This window comes from Leptosomus discolor, chromosome 20, assembly GCF_034619465.1.
Source record: "Leptosomus discolor isolate bLepDis1 chromosome 20, bLepDis1.hap2, whole genome shotgun sequence".
NCBI lineage: Eukaryota > Metazoa > Chordata > Aves > Leptosomiformes > Leptosomidae > Leptosomus > Leptosomus discolor.
Window position 1 is genome coordinate 11,111,487 of NC_141410.1, and position 18,562 is coordinate 11,130,048.

At 64.8% G+C, this 18,562-nt stretch overlaps 3 protein-coding genes across 3 annotated transcripts; 2 read left to right on the forward strand and 1 right to left on the reverse strand.

The window, feature by feature from the left end:
- The first annotated feature begins 213 nt into the window (after positions 1 to 213).
- Positions 214 to 5,038, forward strand: ZBTB48 (zinc finger and BTB domain containing 48). Its single transcript, XM_086475984.1, has 10 exons — positions 214 to 663; positions 775 to 998; positions 1,688 to 1,799; positions 2,155 to 2,247; positions 2,557 to 2,643; positions 3,010 to 3,164; positions 3,658 to 3,794; positions 4,204 to 4,368; positions 4,503 to 4,591; positions 4,687 to 5,038. The coding sequence occupies exons 1-10, from the start codon at positions 214 to 216 to the stop codon at positions 4,981 to 4,983; spliced, it is 1,809 nt and encodes a 602-aa protein (XP_086332110.1). The 3' UTR covers positions 4,984 to 5,038.
- Positions 5,039 to 8,054: 3,016 nt separating this feature from the next.
- KLHL21 (kelch like family member 21) lies at positions 8,055 to 13,942 on the reverse strand. Its single transcript, XM_086476196.1, has 4 exons — positions 12,907 to 13,942; positions 11,101 to 11,506; positions 8,861 to 8,933; positions 8,055 to 8,514 (listed from the first exon to the last, which is right to left on the reverse strand). Exons 1-4 carry the CDS (start codon positions 13,940 to 13,942, stop codon positions 8,221 to 8,223), a joined length of 1,809 nt encoding a protein of 602 aa, XP_086332322.1. The 3' UTR covers positions 8,055 to 8,220.
- Positions 13,943 to 15,345: 1,403 nt separating this feature from the next.
- On the forward strand, positions 15,346 to 17,578 carry PHF13 (PHD finger protein 13). Its single transcript, XM_086476216.1, has 4 exons — positions 15,346 to 15,384; positions 15,859 to 15,960; positions 16,388 to 16,940; positions 17,346 to 17,578. Exons 1-4 carry the CDS (start codon positions 15,346 to 15,348, stop codon positions 17,570 to 17,572), a joined length of 921 nt encoding a protein of 306 aa, XP_086332342.1. The 3' UTR covers positions 17,573 to 17,578.
- Positions 17,579 to 18,562: the final 984 nt, after the last annotated feature.

The following is an 18,562-nucleotide window of genomic DNA, read 5'->3' on the forward strand; positions in this document are numbered from 1 at the left end:
CCGGGGGGACGCGACGGCCCCGGCCCCGGCCCCGGCCCCGGCCCCCGCCCCGGCCCCGCCGCCGGGCCCCCGAGGCGGCAGAGCGGGCGCAACCCGCCTCTCCCCGCCCGCGCGTCACATCCGGCGCGCCGGCAGCGCGTCGCGCCGCCCCGCGTCCCATCCGGCGCGCTGCGAAGATGGCGGCGGCGCGGGGCTCCCGGTAGCGGCGCGGCCATGGCGGCGGCGGCGGCGCACAGCGTCCGCGTCCTGCGGGAGCTGAACCGGCAGCGCGCGGCGGGGCAGTTCTGCGACGCGACGCTGGGCGTGGGCGGGCGGGAGTTCCGCGCCCACTGGCCGGTGCTGGCCAGCTGCTCCCGCTTCTTCCGCGCCCGCGGCCCCGGCGGCCCGGTGGCGCTGCCCGAGGGCCTCGCCGACACCTTCCAGCTCCTCCTCGACTTCTTCTACACCGGCCGCCTGGCGCTCACCGCTCACAACCGCGCCCGCCTCCTGGCCGCCGCCGAGCAGCTCGGCGTGCCGGACGCCGTGGCGCTCTGCCGCGCCTTCCGCCCCGCCGCCCCCCGCCAGCGGCCCCGCCGCGTCGCCGCCGCCGCCGCCGCCGCCCCGAGCCGCCCGGGGGAGGCGGACATCGCGGCCGCGGCGCCCGCGCCGCCCGGCGGCCAGGCGGTGCGTGGGACACGCACACACACACACACACACGGGACGGGGCGGGGAGCGGGGAAGGGGGTCGGCGGCCCGGCGGGGGAGGCGCGGTGACGGCTGCCTGTTCCCTCGCAGGCCACCCCCCCGGCCCCGGAGGAGGCGGCGGCGGGCGACGGCGGGCGGGGGGACAGCGACAGCGAGTCCCTTCCCGAGAAAAAGGCCCTGCGGAGCAAAAAGACCCCCTCGCCGGGGAAGGCGCCCGGCAGCGCGGGGAGCAGCAAAGGTACAGCGGTGCCGGTCGAGTGCCCCACATGTCATAAAACCTTCCTCAGCAAATATTACCTGAAAGTGCACAACAGGTAAACGCTCCGGCTTCTCCTTCCCTTGCCCGCGCGCGTCGGGACCCGCGGCGGGGCTCGGCCCCGGCCCCTCCTGCCCGCGCTGCCCCGGGGTGGGAGATCGGCCCCGCTCGCGGCCAGCCGGTCTCAGCGCCTCGGCGTCCCCCGCAGCGGGGTTCCCTTGGGCTCGGGGCAGGGGGTTGCGTCTCCAAAACGCTCCCGAGAGCGACAGCGCCTGTCCCGGGCTTCTCTGAGGGGCCGGAGCAGCCTGGCTCAAGGAGGTGGCACTGGGCTGTTTGGGGGGACGCGCCAGCTGCAGGGGGCGGGGGTGGCAAACCGTCCTTCGGGGCTTTCAACACCAGCAGGGGCTGCGGGGGAACTCGCCTGGGTTGCGGGGGGCCCAGCGGCACGGCCGGGCGCTGCGAGGAGCTTCGGGGTCAGTCAGGGAGAGCAGAGCGGGCACCAGCTCTGCTGGGCTGCGAGGGGCGAACCTCAGCCCTGCGGAACGGGGGTTTTCTGGGGCGCAGCGGGAGCAGCCGCTGGGCTGCGCCCCGCAGGATCAGCCCCACGGGCCGCGGGGGCGGCTCTGGGGCCGCTGAGTGTTGGCACTGGGGGCGCGTGAAGGCTGCCGGTTCCTTCCCAGCGTCCTGCCGGGCCCGCTGGCGTGTCCCGCCGGCAGTGACGGGTGCTCTCCGGTTGTGCTCCCCCAGGAAACACACTGGAGAAAAGCCATTTGAATGCTCCAAGTGCGGCAAGTGCTATTTTAGGAAAGAGAACCTCCTGGAGCACGAGGCCAGGAACTGCATGAACCGAACGGAGCAGGTACGCCCGGGGAGCTGCCGCCGGCGGCCTGGAGAGCGGGTGCTGTTGTGCAGGAGCGGAATTACAGCCTCTTCCCAGGCACGGCCCGTGTCACGGTCGGCTACCAAGCAAAAACCCCTCATGCTCACCGCATGGCACACGCACCGCAGCCGGGAACCCCCTGGGAGCAGCTTTGGTCTGGCTTACCGGGCAGCTCTCATTTTATCTGGTCTCTTCAGGCACGAGGATACTCTTTGTACCGCAAAAGATCCGGCTCGCTGCGGGTTAAACGTCACAGCCAGGCCCCAGCGCTGGTCTGAGCTGCGGCCTCTGGCCCTGGGGCCTGCGGAGCTGACGCCGGCCCCGTCCCTTGCAGGTTTTCACGTGCTCGGTCTGCCAGGAGGCGTTCAAGAGGCGGATGGAGCTGCGGCTGCACATGGTGTCGCACACGGGGGAGATGCCGTACAAGGTGAGCGGCGCCAGCCTCCCGCCTCCCCGCCGGCGGCGGCCGGGCGCATGCGCGAAGGGAGAGGGGACGAGCCGTTTGGGGCAGCCCGGCCCAGCCCAGCAGGGGAGCCGAGCACACCGGCCCCCTCCCCAGTCCGTGGCAGCCCGCTGAGGGTCGGTCCCTGTCTCTGAGCCAGAACGTGCCCCGGGGAGGCACCAGCGCCAGGCGCTTCCCGCGGCCTCGCGTCCTGCGGCAGAGCGGCGCTGCCCTGCCCGGCGCGTGGCTGTTTGGGGGGCGGCTGGAGGCTGACCCTCCTCTCCTGCCTTGCAGTGCTCCTCCTGCGCCCAGCAGTTCATGCAGAAGAAGGACCTGCAGAGCCACATGATAAAGCTGCACGGCGCCCCAAAGCCCCACGCAGTAAGGGGGGGAGCGGGTGGGAGGTGGCGGGCTGTCGGGGGGAATTATCCTGCGCTCAGGCCCGGCCTAGAGAAGGGCGCCCACCATCCTGCCCGGCTCTGTTTAGCGACGCGGGGGGTTACAGAGCTGCTGGAAACAGGGTTTTTGGGCACAGGAGCCAAGTCCTGACCAGCATTTCGCCTTTGTCAGGCTGTCTCATCTCGTGAGGTGCCTCGGAGCTGGGGGTGCTGCCGCGGGGAGGGCCCCAAAGCAGCAGTGGTGGGTGGGGGGACGGGGCCCGGGCGGCGAGCAGGGCTGTCGTGGGCGTACGCTGTGAACGGCGCCCGGGCGAGCTGCCTAACCCCGCGCTCTCCTGTGGCCTTGCAGTGCTCGACCTGCTCCAAGTGCTTTCTGTCTCGGACAGAGCTGCGCCTGCACGAGGCCTTCAAGCACCGGGGAGAGAAGCTGTTTGTGTGCGAGGAGTGCGGGCACAGGGCCTCCAGCCGCAACGGCCTGCAGATGCACATCAAGGCCAAGCACAGGTAGGACGCGACCCGTGTCCTCCCCTACGTCACCCTGGCTCTCCTGGCTGCCTGCCTCCCCACGAGAGCCTGGCTGGGTGGTGCTGGGGAGAGGCGTTGGCTGGAGGGCGGCAAGCACCCCCTTCCCAGAGGTGCTGGGCTGAAAATTCTGCCAGAAATCTGGCGAGGGGCCGAGCGGCCTCTTCTGAAGAGAGCGTGGACTGTTGGCGCTTCCTCTGAGTGCGCAACCGCCGTAGCACAGGCAGTGACTGAAGCCCGTCAGCCCGGCCGATGCTTGTCCGTGCGCCTGCAGCTGCTCTCCATGCTCGTCCTTGGCCCAAGGGGTGGGAGCCCAGGGCTGCAGAGCAGCATTTGTGGGCCCCCAAAACGCTCCAGTTTGAGACGGGTTGAAGTAGGATTTGATTACAAGAACTTTGGGCGAGGAGCAGCAGCCGACCCGAGGGGCTGAAGCTGGCTCAGGCAGGGGCGAAGGTAACGCTCTGCCTGCCCGCAGGAACGAGCGGCCCTACGTGTGCGAGTTCTGCCACCACGCCTTCACGCAGAAAGCCAACCTCAACATGCACCTGCGCACGCACACCGGCGAGAAGCCCTTCCAGTGCCACCTCTGCGGCAAGACCTTCAGGACACAAGGTACCCCGGGGGGTGCGGCTGGGGATGGTCATGCCGAGCACCGTGTTTCGGCACCGCGGACCTCCGGAAAGCAGCTGTGCTGCGAAGCCCACCTTCCCCTGCCCAGGGAGCAAAGCCACGCTCTCCTGAGCACGTGCTGACGCCGGGGAAGGCATGTTCCTGTTATCCCCGTTACCATCGCGGCACAAAAGGGGAAGAAATTGATGCGTTCCCCCGGTAACAGTCCGCTGGCCCAGCGGGCTGCTGCATGCCCTGCTTCGGAGCCTTCCTACCCAGGCTGGCGCAGGCTGACCCGCCGTGCACACGCGGTCTTCGCTGCGGCGTGGCTCAAACCTGAGCCCCGGGACGGGGCGCACGTGCTGCGCCACTGACCCGCGGCTCTGCCCCTCTCTCCCCCCACGAACGGCAGCGAGCCTGGACAAGCACAACCGGACCCACACCGGGGAGCGCCCCTTCAGCTGCGAGTTCTGCGACCAGCGCTTCACGGAGAAGGGGCCCCTGCTGAGGCACATCGCCAGCCGGCACCAGGAGGGGCGGCCGCACTTCTGCCAGATCTGCGGGAAGACGTTCAAAGGTAACGGGCGGGGCGTCGAGCCTTCGCACGGCTTGTTGGAAACGGCCGGCCCCCGCGCGGCGCAGGTTGGCGTCGCCGCGAGCACGTTCGGCGCGGTGCCGCCGCCGCCCACCGGCTCTCGCTTCCCTTCTCAGCTGTTGAACAGCTGCGCGTCCACGTCCGCCGGCACAAGGGCGTGAGGAAGTTCGAGTGCACCGAGTGCGGCTACAAGTTCACGCGGCAGGTGAGGCCTCCCCCGGCGCCGGGGACCCCCGTGGAGCGCTCTGCCGGGGGAGCCGGCCCTCACCAGGCCCCTCATTGCACCTCTCCCTGTCGCAGGCTCACTTGAGGCGCCACATGGAGATTCACGACCGGGTGGAGAACTACAACCCCCGGCAGCGGAAGCTGCGGAACCTGATCATCGAGGACGAGAAGGCCGTGGTGGTGGCGCTGCAGCCGCCCCCGGAGCTGGAGGTGGGCTCGGCCGAGGTGATCATGGAGTCGCTGTCCCGCGGCTCCCTGCCCGAGGAGATCCCCGTGCAGAGACTCTGCTCGAACGAGAACTTCCCCACGGCCGACGTGATCGAGCAGTCGCTAATTATAACGACGACGGTTCCCGAAGACGGTGAGACGTAGCGCGCCCGCCTGCGCGCGCCCTTCCTGCCGAAACACAATAAAGCGTTGGGCTGCAGCCGCTCTCTGCCACCCTTGTTCTTTCGAGTCGTGCATCCGCCCCTTCCCCTCCTTCCCCACAAAGCTCCCGCCCCGGGTTGCCGGGAAGTCAAGTTATAACGAAGTTATAACCGGGTCTCAGCGAAGGAAACGCGAAGCTGCTCTGAACGGCTGCTCAGATGCAGGTACCTGAGCTGCCGAGGCGCGATGCGAGTGACGCCCCGGCCCCGTGTGCGCCACAACTGTGAACTGCTTTTCAACGAGCTCTCGTTTGCGGCCGGCCCTGGCCTCACCTTCCCCCAGCGCCTGCGCCCCTTTGAGCCCGACGGCTCCTGATTAGGGGTTACCTGCCCCAGGAGAGTGCGGCTCTGCCCCTTTCCTTAAAGGATTGTCCCCTCCTTAAATTTGTGCCTTGTTTCTACTTTGCTCTGTCAAGGTTCTGCTAATTGCCGTTCCTTTACCACATTAAAGGCGGGGCCGAACCTCTATCTTCTCACCCTCGAGATAACGAAGCTGTTACTTGAAACCCATTGTCCAATGCCCTGAGCTCCTGTTTCCAGGTGTGGGGACTTGTATTTGTCTGAAGTGACCCGGGGCTGCTGTGACATGGAGAACTGTTTCCTGAGTCTCCCCAGGGTGGGGGAAGATCACCGCCTGTACCCACAGGCCCCTAAACGGCAGCTGTGCTCTCTCCCCCTTCCCTCTTTTACTCACCGAGAAGGCAGAAGGTCTCTGGTTTGAACGTACCTCAGGCCTAGAACGAGAAACGTGGCAGTAAAAACTTAGTCCCGTAATCTCCCCCTCAAGGACGACAGAGATTTATGTAACATGTTTTATTAACTTGACTGCTGCAAGTAAATTTTAAAACAAACCATGAGGATAAAAATACATTATCTGTAAATGCCTTTGTTTCAAAGGACGGTATTTAAATTGTACTCAAAGATCAGACACAACGAATTTTACAAAAAATAAATACAGATCCGTAACTGTTTGGCCGGTTGGGGAATTTGGGGGTGGCAGGTCCAGCAGCGAGCACTACAGCACGAGACGGAGTGTGCGCACTATTGATAGCTCAGCATAAACACGTCGGGCTGCGACGCGAGTTCAGCCGCGCGGCGACTGTCCGCGATGGCCTCGCGGGTCCGTGGGACACGTGGCCGTTGCTGCCAGAAACGAAGGAGCCGCCCCGACTCCGCGTGCCCCCCCGCACCCCACCCACGGTAGCGCCGCGGAGGTCTGAAGCCGAGGCAGCCGTGGCCAGGCGAGGCCCCTCCGCCGGCGCTTTCAAGGCACTGTCAAAGTTTGGGACTCGGAGGCCAGCCCGGGCTGGGGCACGGCGTCCCCAGGCTCCACGGCAGAGGAGCGCGGCGTGACATCGCGTTCAAGGCAAACCAGATTTTTTTTAAAGCTGCGACGACGCGGCTGTTGTGGAGACGGGGCTCTGACGCTCTCGCTCCAGGGCAAGCCAGGAGGCGTTGCCGTCAAGTACACGGGCTTTCCACCTCTGAACCCAGTTTAAATGCGAAAGGTGGAAAAATCGAGCGCATCCAGCCGACGCTGCAGCCGTTGTCACGCTTCACAGTCCTCCCGAAGCTGCGACGTGCCCGTTCGGGTGAGCTGTGCCGCAGTTTCAGCCGTTGCTTGTTCAAGAAACTTTCCACGAGCAAACTGCACGCAGCTTCGCTTCAGCCGAGGCAGGCAGAGGAAACGCAGCCCAAGCTAGCTAGGTCACTTGGGCGAGTAGAAAGGCAAATCTTACACAGGCCAGAAAAAAACAGCAAACCCCAAACACAAAAAAGAAAAACACAACCTAAAAGAACTACCTTTCACTCCACAGCACTCTGGCTAACACCTACACCTTCACCAAAACACCTCAGCGGCATTTTCCAATTGCCCAAATCCCGAGAGCTCCCGCAAACGAGGCGCGACAGGCACGAGGCCCCTCTGAAGGTCGCAACGTGCTGGAAAGCGATTCGGCACCAAGGTACCTGAACGCCGCCAGCAACCCCGCCAGCCCACGGCGGATCTCCCGAGGAAGCTGCGCTCACCTTTCCCGGTAAGGTGGTTTTTAAAATAATACAGCGCCGCCTTAGCTCCTTTGAAACGGTGAAGGGATAAAAACGCACCCTCGCTGCACGGGGCCTCTGCCCAGCCCAGCGCGCCGGCCGAGAGCCGGGCCACGGGAGAACCGACAGCAAACGGCCCCTGCCCCAAGCAGCAGCTTCCCCGGCTGGTTCGGCCCGGTCGCGCCAGGGAGGGGAACGGCTCCTCCCGAGGGCAGCAGCAGCCAGCCCTGGGAGCCCCTCCTCGGGCCAGCTGAGAGGGGCACTCGCTTCTCCCCTTCCCCCTCAAGGAGGGCGCAGCCGGGATGATCAGAAATGAAAACAATCGAGCTGTGAGAATGCAACGAAGAGATAAATAAGGGTGTTTCTTCTTAGGAGGAAAAAGCGCTCTGCTAGGAAGGGCTGGAACACAAATACCTGCAAAAAGTTTAAATGCTGCAACTTAAAAAACCCACCAAAACACAGGAAGAACTGAAGCTGGGACATAGGGAAAGGTGAAGCTTCATAACCCGGCCTCGGCGAGATCCTGCTAGAGGACTGTTCCTTCTGAAGGCATGGATGGGAACCGAGGACCACGGCAACAGGGCGGGAAGGGCCACGTTCTCATACTAACCCCTCGCCCCTAACAAACCTCCAGCTCTCCTGGGAAGGCCTTGCCCCCCTCCAACCACACAGAGGAAGGCGTGCACAGGAGGTCTGTCTTCCTCCCAGGCACATAACAGAAGTGGGGGTCCAGACCCCTCCTGAAAAAGAAACTGAAGAAAGGAATTCGGCGGCAAATGAAGTGTCTCAGGGTGAAGGAGCTCCCAGCGAAAGGCGTCTGGCGGAAAGCCGTGAGCTGCGATGCTGCGGCGATGTTCAACGCGGTGGCTTTCCTCAGAGTTCCCCTCTCGGGTCTCCTCTGCGGGCAGCACGGCGCCTTCTCCCGCCCAGAGAAGGGCCGAGGGACGCCGCAGCAGAGGCCTCGCCGGCTGCCGGCTGCGGTGCCGCAGCAGCGCCTCAAACATTCAGAGTTTTCACCCCCTCGGGGAACAGTACGGTGTTGTTTCCAAGCACCCGTTTGCCTCTGCCTTCTCTCGAAGCAACTGGTTCTGGAAAAGGAACTCGCGCCGAGCCAGGGCGACAGCGCCTTCCCCGGCTAACGAAGCTCGTTAAGGTTCTGGTTGTGAAGGTTTTGGTGCTGCCTGTTCAAGTTGATGGTGTTGTCCAGCGTGATGCCGTCGTCCTCCTGCGTGGTTTCTGGCATGAACTGCCGGAATATGCTGACGCTGCCGTGCCAGAAGATGGGCTCGGGGAGTCGGCCCACCACGCTCCACGCTCGCGTCTCGGGGTCGTAGGCTTCCAGGACATCCGAGAGTTCAAACGTGTTGTCGTACCCACCGGAGACGTAGAGCTTCCCGCCGAGCACGGCCACGCTGCCCCCGACGTGAACCTGCAATTTGGGAACAAACACACGACAACTGGAAGGGAGGGCTGGCCCATTTAGGCGGACGATAAAGGTGTCGGGCACTGTCCTGCCAGTGGCTGGGACGGGCTCAGCACCCGCCAGTGCTGGCTCTGGCTCCAGACCAGCGCGGCCCCGTTTTCTACCTTCACCCAGCTCTTGCGTGCTGGGCTGAGCACCCGGCTACGCCACCGCAGCCCAGGGGGTTTTCCTTCCCGGTGACTCTGACAGGCTTAAATGCGCTCCACGTGCAAGGGGCTCTAATCGAAAGAGCACCTGGTCTCCAAAGGTAAGTGACACCAACAGGCACCCAGCAGGTCGGTGAGTGTCCTACCTGAAGCATGGCAGGAATTTTGTCCCATTCGTTCTTCGCTGGATTGTAAACATCCACTTCAGCCGAGTCGTCTCTGGGGGAGGTAACACAAAATTACTCCTCTGCCTTCTGAAAACCTCCTGCCTTGTGAAGCCCCCACCTCAGCAGCCTGCAGTGCCGCCGGGAGCGCTTCTGCTCCGATGCTGCTGCGTGCATCGGAGAGCAAAGTGCTGCTGCACGAAGGCGCGGGTCTTGATGCAGACCCCAGCCTCCAGTGTGGGCTTCTCCTGACCTTCCACCCCAGAAAGGGCCTGGGCCTCTCTGCTGCGCCCCTGCCCACGAAGCCGGCTGGCACGGTGTCGACGCAGGAGCGCCTCGCGTTCTCTGTGCAGTGACCTACAGCCAAAGAGCCCAAATGCCCCTTCGGAGCTTCTCCCCGGGCAAAGCAACGCGCCCTTCACCTTGTGGTGAGCTTCGGGATGCTGCCGAGGGGGGAAGGCCGAAAGGTGGCCGGAGCCAGAGCGCGCCGACAGCCGGTGCTGTGCTCTGCCTCCCGGAGCCGCGGGGTGGGGATGGGCTGCTCCGGACTGTGAGCCCCGCTCGGGGTCCAGCGCGCGGCTACGCCACTGCCGGGTGGGAAATCGCTGGGCAGTCCCAAGGGCCTTCTCAAATTAGTCTTTTTTTATGTCTGCACCAACGGTGGGTGCGTTCACAGACTAGCTTTCTGCAAGTCCCCATTTCACACACCGATCTGGCTTCGGCACCAAGAGCTTCAGGGTTTGGGAGAAAAACTACTGCCGTTCTGGAGAGGCCGAGGGCTCCTCGCACTCCAGAGCAGCAGCATCCCTGCTGCTTCAGTTTTTCGCCAATGCCAAATTTAGACAGGCCGGGGGACTGCGAGAGAAGAGCTGGCGGGGGCAGCGTAATCCCCCCAAGGCTCCTCTCGCGAGACGGGAGGGCGACAGCGGCAGGTGGGGGACGCCGCGACGCGGCAGCGGGCGCTGCTGGCACAGGGACGCGGCGAGGCCAACGCCTCCAAGCACGAAGCTGAAAACCCCAGCGGGCTGGAAGGGAAATGAGGGGCAAAGCCCTTGGCGTGAACCGTCCGGCCAGGACCTCCTCCCCCGTCTTGGGGTCAGCTCTGCGGACGCAGCTGGAGACCTGAGCCCGCACTCATAAGACCAGACCCTCTAGGGGGGATGGTCACTCGGAAGCTTTAGTCTGAGCTATTTCACCAAAAAATGAGTTTGTGACTTTTATCCATAACTGATTCCCCTGTGCTCCAAAGATTACCGTACAGCTTTATCCGGAGCAACAGCCCACGTGCAGCACGAGGAATGAGGGGAGAAAAACCTGACCCCGCCAATCTCCTCACTAACTCCTGCAGAGCATAAGTGATCAGACACCCTGAAGGGTCAACCTTCGGTACTTTAAAATAGGTCAGAAAGAGGTAAGAAAACAGGTAAGAAAATTCAAGTAGCTGAATAGCTAGAACACCCCTGCCTGAAACCCAGGGGACTCGAACTGCTACCTGCAAACCGCTGCCAGGAGCCAGGACGCACGGCTGAACCCAAATGAACCAAAGAACCGGTCTTGGGCAGAAGCTGCTGCTTTATGCAAAGCCAAGAGGAGATTAAAAAAAGAAAAGTGTCTGGAGGCCATCACAGAAGCCTATGTTTGCTCAGAGTCAACACACGAAGATGAAACGTTCGGCGCTAGCGTGCCTTCCAGTTTATTTTTGATTAAGTGGATAACCAAAGTATTTGCGCCACCAGGACAGCTTCAGATGGGTAATTACATCCCAGTTTGGAAAGGCACTTAAAAATAGTGACCAATCATTTCCCCCTCAGCCCTCTTATCTCTGCTGAGACGGAGGATGTCCTCTCCTGTGCTACAGTTTAACGTTTTCTTGGAGCTTACTCGCTTATTTATAGCGACAAGGGGGGGGTGAACCAGAAGCCCAGAAAACAGAGAAGTCTATTTCCAGGCAGCGCTGCCGACTTCAGCCAGATTTACAGCTGGCTATTCCCCAGCCCGGGGGTTTAGATTCAGACATTTTTACACAATTTGAAGCGCAGCTCTTTGAGGTCTGGCTACAACAGGAGGAAAGGAAGGAGGTGTGGCGGTTTGCAGAGCCACCCGCACCCCAGGGGAAGCGCTGCCGTGCTCTCAACCCCGCGAAACCCGCACGCCTTCCCGGGGACACCCTGGGCTCGCCCCGCGGGGACATGGGGAGGGAGGCCGTGGCTGCCGCCGCTCACCTTATGAAGTACATGAGGCCGTTGAGAGTGACGGTCTTCGGGGCGAAGGACCAGGGAGGCAGGTGGCCGCAGTTCACGAGGGACCAGAGGTCGCTGTCGGGGTCGTAGCACTGCATCACCATGGACTCTTTGCCAGCCAGGGAGCCGATGGCGAACAGCTTGCCGCGGCACGAGGTGGTGGAGCAGTTGTCCATGGGGTAGAGCATGGGCTGCAGAGCCTCCCAGCTGTCCACCGAGTGGTCGTAGCGCTCCGTGCTGTCCGAGGCGATGACGTAGAGCAGCCCGTCCAGGACCGTGGAGCTGTGGTACTCCCTGGCTTTCAGCATGGGAGACACCTCCGTCCACTCGTTGACGCTGGAGTTGTACCTCCAGACGCAGTCGTACAGCCTCGACCCGTCCGATCCCCCTGCGGCACAGCACGGCACGGTTCAGCGGGGGGTTCGCAAGGGCAGCGCTACGGGGCGATGGAGGAGAGGGCTTGGCTCGGGACCGGGATCTTTGCCGTCTCTTCCAGCTGCACCTTCTCATCGCCCCCCAAGCTTTTTGCTGCCCAGGGCCACACGCTACGAAAATGTTTTGGCACTAGGGGACCACAGCAGCGCGCGCCGGGAGGAATTTAATGGAAGCTTTGCACTGTTTCTTCCCCCGCAAGCCAGGAAGGATTTCTGCCACGTCCTAGTCTGCACTCAGCCACAACTCAAAGCAAGTCTCCCAGATTTGACTACCTCCATCCTTCCAGATAACCGTTTTCTTCCCCATTTTGCAACCCCTGCTCCATCGCCATCCAGCAGCTGCTGTGACGTAGCAGAGACTAACGCTCGCCAGCGCCGGGCTGCCAAAGCAGCAGCGAGACCTTCCAACCCTCCCCGCTGCCCGTGCTACGTCGCTGACGCTAAGCAGAAACCGAAGACCCCACCAGCGGCGGCCTTGCCGAAGCTCGGGGCTCTCGGCAGTATCGGCGCCCCCGGCCCCGCCTGGGACGGCTCCGGGAAGCTCCCATGGGAGGTCAGGGCGTCACACAAACGAGGCAGGGCCGTCGTTTTCACAGCTCTGCCCCTGAAGCAGAGCCGCGCTTTCCGCTCCTGACTAGAGAACGAACAGTTCTGTGTTCACCCGCGTTCGACCTGCCCTTCGAGTCTGTGTCAGCGCGTCCTGCACGCCCAGAGCAAGCTGGTCTGCAGCGCCTGGCTGCCCAGGCCCTGGTTCATCACGGCTGCCGCAGGGCGGCCGCTCCAGCTACAGGGACGTAGCTCAAAGGAGGCATCTCCGTACAGATTAACAGCCAAATTTACACACCCGTGTCACCTTGAGAGAAGTAATTATAGCCCCAGCGGACTGCGAGGAGGCAGGATTCGTGCTGAGGAAGGTACTGTGACTCATCGGGACTGGCTGGCTGAGGAACTGGGGGCTTTCTGACACGCCTCTGCCTGGAGCACGCCCTTGGCTTGTGATTCACGGGGCTCTGAACCCAAACACCTTCTTCGCAGCCAGAAATCCAAAACCCTCTCAAGTCGCCCCTGTCCCCCAGAGCGGGCGGTTAGAAAGTTCCACCAGTGCAAGATCTGTGACTTCTGCCCACGTGCTCAGGAGCATTAGTCATGACAAAATACCTCCTGGACTGAGACCAGCTGCTAAATCCAGCACTGACTCCAGGAATCCCTACGCCTGTCTTCAGGCTGCAGCCACACTGAGCCCGAGCGGAGTTTCAGACTCTGCTACTCTGAGACACGCCAAGCCTCGCTGCTGGAACCCACGGGATTTCAAGGGAAACCTCAACACCGGCGCGTTCGTGCCCCCGTGCCTTACCGGTGACGTAGATGTCGTTGCCCAGCGCGGCGACGCTGTAGCCCCCGCCCAGGTGCTCGGGGAACTCGGCCAGGTAGCGCCAGTGGCCAGTGCGTGGGTTGTAGCAGTCGACGGTGACGAGCTCATCACAGTCGCGGTCGCAGCCGCCGACGAGGACGAGGATCTCGGCCAGGCCGGTGGAGGGCCGGGGGCGCATGCGGGCGCAGGGCCCTCGGTCGTGGCGGTCGAGGCGGGCGGCCTGGAAGTCGCGGGCCTCGCGCAGGAGGCGCAGGCAGGGCGGGCAGCGGGCCACCAGCGGCTCGCCCTCCACGTGGGCCAGCAGGTAGAAGCGGCGCACGAAGGGCAGGCGGACGTGGGCCAGGAGCTGGGGCAGCAGCGGGGCGCGGGCGGCGGGGTCGGCGCGCACCCAGCGCAGCGCCAGCTGGAAGGCGGCCTCCTCCTTGGGGACGCAGAGCCCGTCGTCCCGCAGGTAGGAGAGGAGGCGCGGCAGCGGCAGCCGCTCCAGCTGGGCGCCCAGCTCGCCCACGTGCCGCAGGACGAAGCGGTGGGCGGCGGCCGCCAGCGCCGGGCAGGCGAAGGCCTCAGCGAAGTCCTGCATGTCCAGGGCGTTGGCGGGCTCCAGCTGGCGCGCCAGCCAGGCGCCGCAGGCCTCCTTGACGGCGGGGAACTGCAGCAGGTCGGCGGCGCGCAGCAGGCGCTCGGCGATGTCGGGGCCCAGCCCGCCCACCCGGCCGGTGTAGGCGAAGTCGAGGAGGCGCGCCAGGCACTCGGGCTCCACGCCGTGCAGCCGCACCCGCTCGGCCCGCGCCTCCCGCAGCGCCCCGCCGAACATGGCGCGGAAGTAGCCGGAGGCGGCGGCCAGGACGGCGCGGTGCGCCCCGAACTCCCGGCCGCCCGCCACCACCGTCACGTCCAGCAGGCTCCGCTCCGCTCGCAGCGCGCTCAGCCCCCGCAGCAGCGACACCGCGTGCGCCGGCTCCCCCGTCGCCGCCGCCACCGTCCCACCGCTGCCGCCGCTGCCCGTGCTCGCTGCCATGCTGTGCCTGTGGGAGAGCGCACGCGGCGTCACGCCCTGCACGAAGGCCCTCGGGATTCAACCCCGAGAGCAGCTTGCAGGCTAGAGGAAAAAAAAAAAAAAACAACGGGGGAAAAAAAGAAAAAGGAAAGAAAAAGGTGGGTTAGCACAGGGAAAAGCGTCCTCTGGCCGGGAAGCAGGATAAACTAAACAGCCCTCAAAAACATCCTCCTTCCCCCGTCACGGAGAAGCGGCAGTTGCATAACGTGCTGGCGCTGCCAGCAGCCTTCCCTGCTTAGTCCAATTATATTTTTAAGAAGCCCGTGTCGAAGTTTCCCGGGATTAAGGCAGCCTCGCAGGGGCCGGGGAGAGCTCTGCAAACCCGACAGCCCTGCGAACGTGGCCCGGAACCCCCCGGCTCTGGGCCGGTGCCCAGCGGGAGCAGCGCCCGCCGCCGCCCGAGGGGGACAGCGGGGTCTTCCTCAAAAGCGAGGGGCCGCGGGGGGTGCTCCCTGTTGCACGCTCCCTGCCCCCTGGCCCAGCTGCATAAGCCCGGAGACCTCCAGCGCCTGGGCCAACCGCGTTACGGCCGGTGTCCCGCCAGGCGTCCCCGTCCCTGCCGGCGTCCGGCTCACACCGACGCCGTGGGAGTAAAATAAATTGTTCTCCGCGAAACTCGCGGCGTTTCGAGCCTTTCCGAGTGCAGCGGTCCCGTGTAACGCGCGTACCGCCCCGCCGAGCCCGCGCGGGTGCGAAGCGGGACCCTCCGCCCGGGAGACAGGCGGCGCTGACGGGGCGAGAGCCGGAGCGGCGGGGGCAGGTCCGAGGGGCGGGGGGCAGCTCCCCAAGACAGGGCGGCGGCTGCTGCGGGCCCCGCTTTGCGCCCGGCGGCACTCTGGGGGCGCTCGGCCGCGGCCCTGCGGTCGCGACGCGACGGTCACAAGGGGCCGGGCCGGGAACAACGGAGAGGGGCGCGGGTCGGCGGAGCCCAGGGCCGAGGCTCGCGAGTCGGCGAGAGGCGCCCGCCGCTGCCTGTCCCCGGCCGGGCCCTGCCCCACCCCGCCCCGCCCCACAGTGAACAGAGGGCCGCCCCCTCCCACCACGGCCCGCCGCCGCCGCCCCGGTCACGCCGCCCCGGGCTCACCGCTCCGCTCCGCGTCCGCCACCACCCGCCGCAGCCTCGCCGGCCCGGCCCGGCCCCGCCCTCCAGCGGCCCCTCCCGGCGGCCCCCGCGGCAGCCACGGCGCACGCCCGGACTACGGCTCCCGGCACGCCCCGCGCGGGCGGACTACCGTTCCCGGCGGCCCCCGCGCGGGCGGCCGCCCCTTCGCCGCCTCCCGCCGGTACCGAGCGGTTCGCGGGTGTCGGCGCTGCCCAGCTGCCGCTGCCGCCCCCGGTCCCGCCTCCGCCTCCCGCGCCGGGACATGGACTCCGACTCCTGCGCCTCCCCGTTCGCCCCGGAGGTGAGCGGGGTCCCCGGGGGAGGGAGTGTGGGGGGGGGGGGGGGGCGTCTCCTGCTGCCCGGCTTGACCCGGCCCGGCCCGGCTCGGCTCGCCTGACCGCCGGTGCCCGCTCCCCGCCGCCGCCGCCCCGCCGCGGGGCTGGGGCCATCTTGTGCCGCCGTAGCGCGGAGCGCCGGGGCGAGGAATGGCGGCGGCGCGCCCCGCCGTGTCCTGCCGCGGGGGGCGGCCCCCCTAAGGGCCCGGTACCGAGACCGGGGGTACTGGGGCGGGGGGTGGTGCCGGGTGCGGGGGTGTGGGGGGCGGCGGCGGCGCTGCCCGGCGACCGCCGCCGCGGGGGGTGGGGGTGGGGCGGCGGGGAGCGGCGGCGGGCGGGGCCCGGCTGCGGGGAGCGGCGGCGGCAGCAGCGCCTCCCCCCCCCGGCCGTGCCCGGCCCCGCGGCCGCCGCTGACCCCCCCCACGTCCCCTTCCCCGCAGGACTTCTCCCCCGCCTCCCGGCGGCACCGGACCGTGGAAGACTTCAACAAGTTCTGCACCTTCGTCCTGGCCTACGCCGGCTACATCCCCTACCCGCAGGAGGTGAGGGGGCGCCGGGCACCGGCCGGGCCCCTCCCCGGGCCCCCCCGCGGCAGCGTCTGCCGGGCGGTTGTGTGAAACCGGCCGCTGGGAGAAGGTCGCGCCTCGGCGCCGGGTCCCTGAAACAAAAGGGGGAACTCCAGCGGCGGGGAGGGCTCTGCGCGGCGGGGGGAGGCCATGGGGCGGGGGGAGGAGGGTGCGGATCCCGGAACCACTCCCGCGGCCTTTCCGGGGCCGCGGCGGCTGCGGGCCGCGGCCGTGCCCGGCCAGGGGTCCCTGTGGCGGCGCGGGGTACGGGAGAGCGGGCGCTTGAACTTGGGCGAGATCGGCCGCGGGAGGCAGCGCCTCGGGGGAGGGGCGCGGTGCCTCAGCGCCGCTCGCCGGTCGGCTCCCGGTTCACGCTTTTACGGGCTTTCTCGGCGTTTTCCAGGAAACGCCGCTGCGGAACAGCCCCAGCCCCCCCAACAGCACCGGAGGCACGATTGACAGCGATAGCTGGGACCCCCGGTTCAATGACATCCCCTCTTCCGTTTCCCTGCCCGCCAAGAACAGAAAGAGCTTCAGTCAGCTCAAGCGAGCGAAACCCTACGGTTCCCTGTTCCAGCGGGCAAAACCCGGCAACTTCCTGCCGGAGCGAAAGCAAATCGATAAGATCAGGAAGAAGAAGAAGCTGAAGAGGAGGGAAACGGAGGTGTCTGCGGAGGAGGACTACGAGGAGAAGCTTCTGGAGCTGGAGGCGGAGGACTCTTACGTAGAGACACCGATGAGCCCCTCTTCTGAGGGTGACCCCCAGTCTGCGACGGAACACTGCTCGGTGTGGGACTCTGACACACCTTCCAGTGTCTCCTACCCTGCCGTGTCGGCCGAGCAGACGGTGGAGATCCAGAGCGTGGGCAAACGAACGGTCATTCGGCAGGGCAAGCAGGTGGTCTTTCGGGATGAGGATGGTACTGGTGACGACGAGGACATCATGGTGGATTCAGGTAGGTGGCCTGGCTGTCGAAAGGGGATTAGCCAGGTGGAAGCGGCGCTGCTGTTGCTGATCTCTTTGGTTCTTTGCTTGGAGCAGGGGGATAGCGCTAAGGTGCGCTGCCTGGGCAGAATCGAGCAGCGCTTGGATTTTTGGGGGGAAGCGAGGGGGCGGTTGGCTGCTTTCGCAATAAACTGAGCAAAAAGCTGCGACTTTGTAGAAGCAGACGGTTCTCCTCTCCTGACTATGGCCTCTCTTGTACTGCTGAGAGTCTCTTCCCGTGCAAGAGAGACCTGGAAAGATCAGCAAAGTGCCTGTCTGAAACCCAGGTAGTAAGTTTAGTGCAAAAGGAGAGTAAATTCCTGGCGTGGGTGAGGCGTCGGCCGTTAAAAACGTCGCTTGCTGTTTCTCTTTGCAGATGACGACTCGTGGGACCTCGTCACTTGCTTCTGCATGAAGCCTTTCGCCGGGCGGCCGATGATCGAGTGTAACGAGTGCCACACCTGGATCCACCTCTCCTGCGCCAAAATCCGCAAGTCGAACGTCCCAGAGGTCTACATATGCCAGAAGTGCCGGGACTCCAAGTTTGACATTCGCCGTTCGAACCGCTCCCGGACGGGCTCGCGCAGGCGCTTTCTGGACTAGGGGAGGGAGGCGCGTGCTGGTGCGCTGCTTGGGCGGGCGGGCGAGCCACGGACGCCGGCCAGGAGGCCAGGGAGAGCTCCCCCGAACTGCTGCTGCTCAGGCGGAAGGGCTGCCTGGCCGGCCTGCGGCAACAGGGACGAGGAACCGCCGAGTCGTGGGCAGCTGGGGCTGGAAGAGACCAGCTGGTCAAGACTGCTGCTGGATACCGATCAGCTCCAGGGACAGACTGAGCTCCCGGCGCTCGGTGGGGTTTTGTCTGGTTACAACGACGAACTGGGTGATGTCTGGGGAATGTATAATACCTTTGCCACGTATGTTTTCTCACCCCATCGGGAAACTGCAAACCTCCTCTGTGCTAGGAAACTCGCTCTCCTCCGAAGAGGGAGGACGAGGGAATCTGTGTGGAGTCTGAAAAGTAAATGGCCATGTGTTTTAATTTTAATGTAATATTATACCTGCCCATTTGTCCGTATCTATCCATCTCAGATATCCTAAGGCTCTGTAGGAGTGAGCATCAATGCCCACCGACCTCTGTGCGATCCGCCTCCTCGTCAGCGGGCCGGGCAGGAGGGGAGTTCAGTGATTTGGCATTGTTCAGGTGAAAACTGGACTTCCTCCTGTGCCGAGGGACCGGCCTATTTCAAGGAAGGGAGCAGCCCCTGTTCTGGACAGGCAGTGCTGGGGATTAGCGACACCAGATTTCTTCCTAGAAGGTTTCTTCTTACAGTGATTTTTCGTGACTTTGTTTTGCATGATTGGCTCAAATGTGTGTACGGGGCGATACCGTTAGCTGTGTTTCCCGGCCCTTCGTTAAACTCCAAGGTGCTGTTTAAGAAGACGATGACTCTCCCTTTTCTCAGCCCAAAATTTAAACGTGGACTGTAAAAGGGGCTGTAGTAAACTTAGAACCTGGCAGGTCTGGTTTGAGATTTGATCATTTCCATCCAAGTGCTACAGCTGAGTTGACTTTTGGTTTTGCTGTTTGTTTTT

Bases quoted from the DNA above. Each gene is read 5' to 3' on its own strand.
- ZBTB48 (XM_086475984.1), top strand. From the start codon at position 214: ATGGCGGCGGCGGCGGCGCACAGCGTCCGCGTCCTGCGGGAGCTGAAC. The intron at 664-774 runs GTGCGTGGGACA...GTTCCCTCGCAG, and splicing joins CGCCGCCCGGCGGCCAGGCG to GCCACCCCCCCGGCCCCGGA. The intron at 2,248-2,556 runs GTGAGCGGCGCC...CCTGCCTTGCAG, and splicing joins CGGGGGAGATGCCGTACAAG to TGCTCCTCCTGCGCCCAGCA.
- KLHL21 (XM_086476196.1), bottom strand. From the start codon at position 13,942: ATGGCAGCGAGCACGGGCAGCGGCGGCAGCGGTGGGACGGTGGCGGCG. The intron at 11,507-12,906 runs GTAAGGCACGGG...GCTGTGCCGCAG, and splicing joins CAACGACATCTACGTCACCG to GGGGATCGGACGGGTCGAGG. The intron at 8,934-11,100 runs GTGAGCGGCGGC...TACCTCCCCCAG, and splicing joins GGCCTCATGTACTTCATAAG to AGACGACTCGGCTGAAGTGG.
- PHF13 (XM_086476216.1), top strand. From the start codon at position 15,346: ATGGACTCCGACTCCTGCGCCTCCCCGTTCGCCCCGGAG. The intron at 15,961-16,387 runs GTGAGGGGGCGC...GGCGTTTTCCAG, and splicing joins ACATCCCCTACCCGCAGGAG to GAAACGCCGCTGCGGAACAG. The intron at 16,941-17,345 runs GTAGGTGGCCTG...TTCTCTTTGCAG, and splicing joins GGACATCATGGTGGATTCAG to ATGACGACTCGTGGGACCTC.